A 4,941-nucleotide genomic window follows, 5' to 3' on the forward strand; every position below is an offset into this window, starting at 1 on the left:
ATATATATATATATATATATATATATATATATATATATATATATATATATATATATATATCAAACACTTGATTCTCTGTCTGCATGTGCCCCCAACATTCCCAAGGACAGCTCAAAACAGATTAAATGTAATTGGGAAATATTTAACATATTAAGTAAAAAAATATAATAAAGCACAGATCAGATCACTGTTTAAAACTGTCAATGTATGGCCTATAGGGATCCTTATATATGGATGTGCCACGGATTAGTGGTCCCTGTTTCTCTTTGAGTTTGATGCCACTACAGTATAGATATTACATTTTTCAAGACCCAATATGATTCTTTTTGCTTACAGATGAAACAACAAAGCCATATCAGAAGTCTACAGTCCTTCTCTCAACCACCCCACTACCAACCACCACAAGCCGAGTGCCTGCCACCACCCCGGCTGAACCCCTGAGCACTACTCCAAAGCCAGGGACTCCTCTGGACACCACCACCACCACCACCACCACCTCCACCATCACTGCCAGACTACAGCCTGCAGGCCACAGGATTAGAGACACAGGTCAGTAGAATAGACCAAGCTCATAGAATCCTATGTTTAAAGCTAGAAGGAACTTCAGAGGCCATCTGTTTCAACCCTTCCCTTGATAGATAAGGAAACTGAGGCACAAAGTATCTAAATGACTTGTCTTGGGTCACAAGGCTAATGTCTGAGGCAGTTGGCAGTTTTCCAAAATGAGGAAGGGAGGAGGGCAAGAAAATTAGGCTTTGCACAGATGCATTTTAATTCACACACCAGTGATTTTTCATGCACCAAGGGAACAATCTTAAAATCTATGTGTAGTTTGTTCACTTTGTAGTTTCTGAGACTGATCGAAGGAGTGCAGCTGGTGGAAAGCTCCCTTCCTTCTGCAACCAAGGAGGTGAATTATTGTTCACATCCTCCCAGGTGTGAAGAAGATCACAGAGCCTGATAATACCTAACTTTATTTATTTTTTTAAGAGAAGCAATGTGCTATAGTAGATTGAGAGCCAGCTTCAAAGTTGAGAAGACCTGGTTCAAGTTCTGTCTCTGATTTACGCTGTTGTGTGACCCTGGACAAGTCTTGCAATCTCTCAGTACCCTAGGCAACTCTCTAAAACTAAAAATTGCAAGGAAGGTGTCAGTCTTCATTGGTGGAGGGTGTTTCCTCATCTGGGAGTTCCCTAAACCAATCAAATTACAGGTTGAGTCCCTATCCCTATCCTATTTTATTAAACAATATGCACAAAGCAGAGGCCTGGGGCTGAGTAAATTATATGGTAGTGCTTAATACTATATTCAAAGGCTAGAACTGGTATTATGGTATTAGTGGTTAGGATGTTGTCTTACAGCTTCTCCTTTGTGAAATTACTGTTTCCATGAGGCTTCAGTTGAAAAGACCTCAAGTTTCAAGGTTACTAGAAGCTTTAAAATGAACCCTCTTCCTCAAAGAGTAGCCCTTTAGGAAAATCCAACTTTCTGATATGTCACATCCTTCTCTGATTACTTTATCCTTACCATTCATATCTATCATTCACTGTATCCTTAATGTTTTTTGGGGGGGAGGGGTTGTTTGTATTTTTGGAGGAGGGAAGGCAGGGCAATTGGGGTTAAGTGACTTGCCCAAGGTCTCACAGCTAGTAAGTGTTAAGTGTCTGAAGCTGGATTTGAACTCAGGTCTTCATGATTCCAGGGCTGCTCTATTCATTGCACCACCTAGCTGCCCCTACATCCTTAATATATAGCAAAAGGATTGAGAAAGGAACTGTGATAGAGGATTAATTGGATCCCTATTTTCTTCCAATCAGTATTAATCACTACCCCATAGTGATTTTAAATTCTGTATATTAGGCCCCAGAGCTGTGAACTACAAATAGAACAAGGACAAATATCTAGAGCAGCTAGGTGGTATCATGGATAGAACGGGGGTCCTAGAGTCAAGAAGACCTGAGTTCAAATCCTAGCTACTATAAGTTCACTTGCTTAATTATGGGAAGCTAACTAGAGGACCTTCACCCTTGTTTTTGCCTTGTTATGGAGACCAAGCCCAGTGTGGTAGAGGTGACTCAAGAAAGTGGAAAGTCCCTCAGCAATTTCTGTTGCCCCTCCATCCCTCATCACCTCTCTATTGCCCAACTTGGGGAAATGGCCACAAGCACTTGAACACTAAGTGGCCCTGTTTTCTGGTCTGTGACCTGCCTGTCTACCATTAGCCCACGTGGATGTTTTGTTTATCAGCCCTGCCCAGGGTCTATCATTGTCTTGATAGGACCTCTTGAAAGGTAAAAATAGGTCTGTCAAGATCTGCTCAAAGGCTCATTCCTCAACCAGTGGGATTCTGTATTTTATGCAGGCTCTCTTGGAGGGTCACGGTCAAGATTTATCAACCAGTGAGACTCTGCATTTTTAGTTTGCTTCATCTATATTATCTGGGCATCAAGCACTATAAAACCAAGGCCCTGGAAGAAGAGGGCATCTCAGATTGTGAGAAGAGCTGAGGTCCACTTCATTAAAGTGCTTTAATAAAGTGCTATTGACTCAGAGCTCGGCCTTAGCTTCTCTTATTGTAGGCTGGACAATTTTGGACCCTTATTACAAGCATTTGTTAAGTGTCTGCTTATGTGCCAGGTACCATTCTAGACACTACGAATAGTACCTCATTTGGACCTCACAATAACCCTGGGAGGTAGGTGCTTTTATTAATCCCATTATGCAGATAAGGAAACTGAGGCAGACAAAGTGATTTGCTTAGGGTCACATAGCTAGCAAATATCTAGGGGGGAAAATCCACCTAACTTAAGTCAAGGGACTACAATAATGACACCTATAATCACAGCAAGGATTGGGACTTTAAAAGACATTCTAAATATCTATCCTTTAGTTTCCTCATAGGCTTCTACCTAAGCCACTATGAATGAATGAATAATCATCCCATTTCTAAAGACCCTCAAGGAATAATTTTCCCTGTCAAGGATCTACTATGATCTGATGGCCCATTGCTCATTATTTCTCATCCAGTGGTTCCCTATGACCTACAGGACAAATATGAAGCATTTAAAGCTCTTTATAAAATGGCCCCTTCCTATTTTTCAAGTCTTGTTACATTTTATACCCATCCATGAACTCTACAATCAAGCTATTCTTACTAACTATTCTTTGCGTGTGGTGCTCCATCTCCCATCTCCCTTACAATGGCCATCTCTCATGCCTGGAATGTGCTCCCTTCTTACCTCTTAGCTCTCTGACTTACTTCAGTCAGGACTCAATTAAATTCCAGCTTCTCTGGAAACCTTTCCTGTACCGGGGCCTTCTCCTCTAAGGTGACTTTCTATTTAGTCTGTATGAATCTTGTATATACCTTTATTTATACCTTGTCTACCCCATCAAAACATGAGGTCTTTGAGGAGAGAGATTGTTTATGCCTTTCTTTGAATTTCCAGCACTTAGCACAATGCCTGCCTGATGCATAGTAAGGACTTAAATACATACTTATTCATTGTTCGATCAAAATGAATTCTACTTATATCCAATCAATTTATGTAAATCCTCTTCTCCCAGCACCTGTCTCTGAATCCAGCTACCATGGAGCCAGTCTCATCCAAAGACAGTAATGAAACTGTTTGCCAGAATCAGAGACTTTTAATCCTTAGCATTTGATCCAAACAGAGAGACAAGCATTATGACATGCAAGAAAGAATACCAGACTGGCAGTCTGGAGACTCAGTTCAAGCCCCAGCTCAATAACTAACTTTCTGGATGACCTTAGGCAAGTCCTTTCACTTCTGTTCCTAGGACGCTGAGTCTTCAACTACTACATGAAAGGTCTGGCATACATGACCTTCAAGGTCACCACAGGGTCTGAAATTCTATGACTGCTCAAGGTTTCTAATATAGTTTACTCCCCAACAACCAAACAAATGGAGAGGAACCAAGAACTGAAGGATCAAAACATGTATAATCCTAAGTCTTTTTCTGTTATTGTTGTTATTGCTTGGAATTTGTATTCCAAATAGTTTGTTGGAATTTTTTTCCCCGAGTTTACCTTCCTAATTATGTTTGACTCAGCCAACTAAAGAGAGGCAGACTGCTCAGGGTAAAGAGAGTCCCAGCCAAGAACATTCAGGCGTTTCCCTTTATGAAAGTGGCACAGTTTGCAGATCCTATTCTTTGGAGTTCCCAATTCTTTCAAAGATTCTCGAATGATTAAAGACATATTTATAAATAGCCTCCTCTTCTTGTCTCCAAGGAGGATGACAATTCTCATAAAATGTGTGTAATTAAACATGTGGCAGGGATATTTTCCTGTGCAGGAAGTTCTGAAGGCTTTTAATTTAGGGCCTTGCTTATTTTTGGAAAAGGTAGGGAAACCTGAAGCTGCGACTTCCAATCTGGCAACTCCTATTATTTCTGGATTGGTAACAGCGCTTTGGACAACTACATCAGGGCTGATCGATGTTCCTTCTTCATCTTTGTCCAGCAGTCTGCTGTATTCTGCCCCACAGAGTGTTAGACAAATATTTAGAAAAAGGTCTCCCTGTGATGTGCTCTAATTGCCAAAGGAGGGAGCCAAATTTAAATACACACACACACACACACACACACACACACACACAAAACATACACACATACATATGGAATCTTTTTTTAAAAAACTTCATTTCCCACTCAAAGAATTCTCCCACAAGAAGTCTGATGCAATAAGAAGAACAATGGAGGGCCAGCTAGGTGGTACAGTGAATAGAGCACCAGCCCAGGAGTCAGGAGGACCCGAGTTCAAATCTGGCCTCAGACACTTCACACTTACTTAGCTTTGTGACCTTGGACAAGTCACTTAACCCCAATTGCCCTGCTGTCCCACCTCCAAAAAAGCAAAAAGAAGAAGAAGAAGAAGAAGAAGAAGAAGAAGAAGAAGAAGAAGAAGAAGAAGAAGAA

General features: G+C 41.0%; 1 protein-coding gene across 1 annotated transcript in view; it reads left to right on the forward strand.

Annotated features, from left to right (window-relative positions):
• Positions 1 to 4,941, forward strand: part of VIT (vitrin) — a 150,884-nt gene that overhangs the window by 85,715 nt on the left and 60,228 nt on the right. Inside the window, exon 7 of the mRNA XM_069072196.1 lies at positions 337 to 549. Coding sequence (XP_068928297.1) covers positions 337 to 549 — 213 coding nt within the window. The remainder of the gene's footprint in view (positions 1 to 336; positions 550 to 4,941) is intronic.

Source organism: Petaurus breviceps, unplaced genomic scaffold (assembly GCF_028583685.1).
Source record: "Petaurus breviceps papuanus isolate PSGF00001 unplaced genomic scaffold, PetGlider_PUasm1.0 90845, whole genome shotgun sequence".
In the NCBI taxonomy this organism is placed as follows: Eukaryota; Metazoa; Chordata; class Mammalia; order Diprotodontia; family Petauridae; genus Petaurus; species Petaurus breviceps.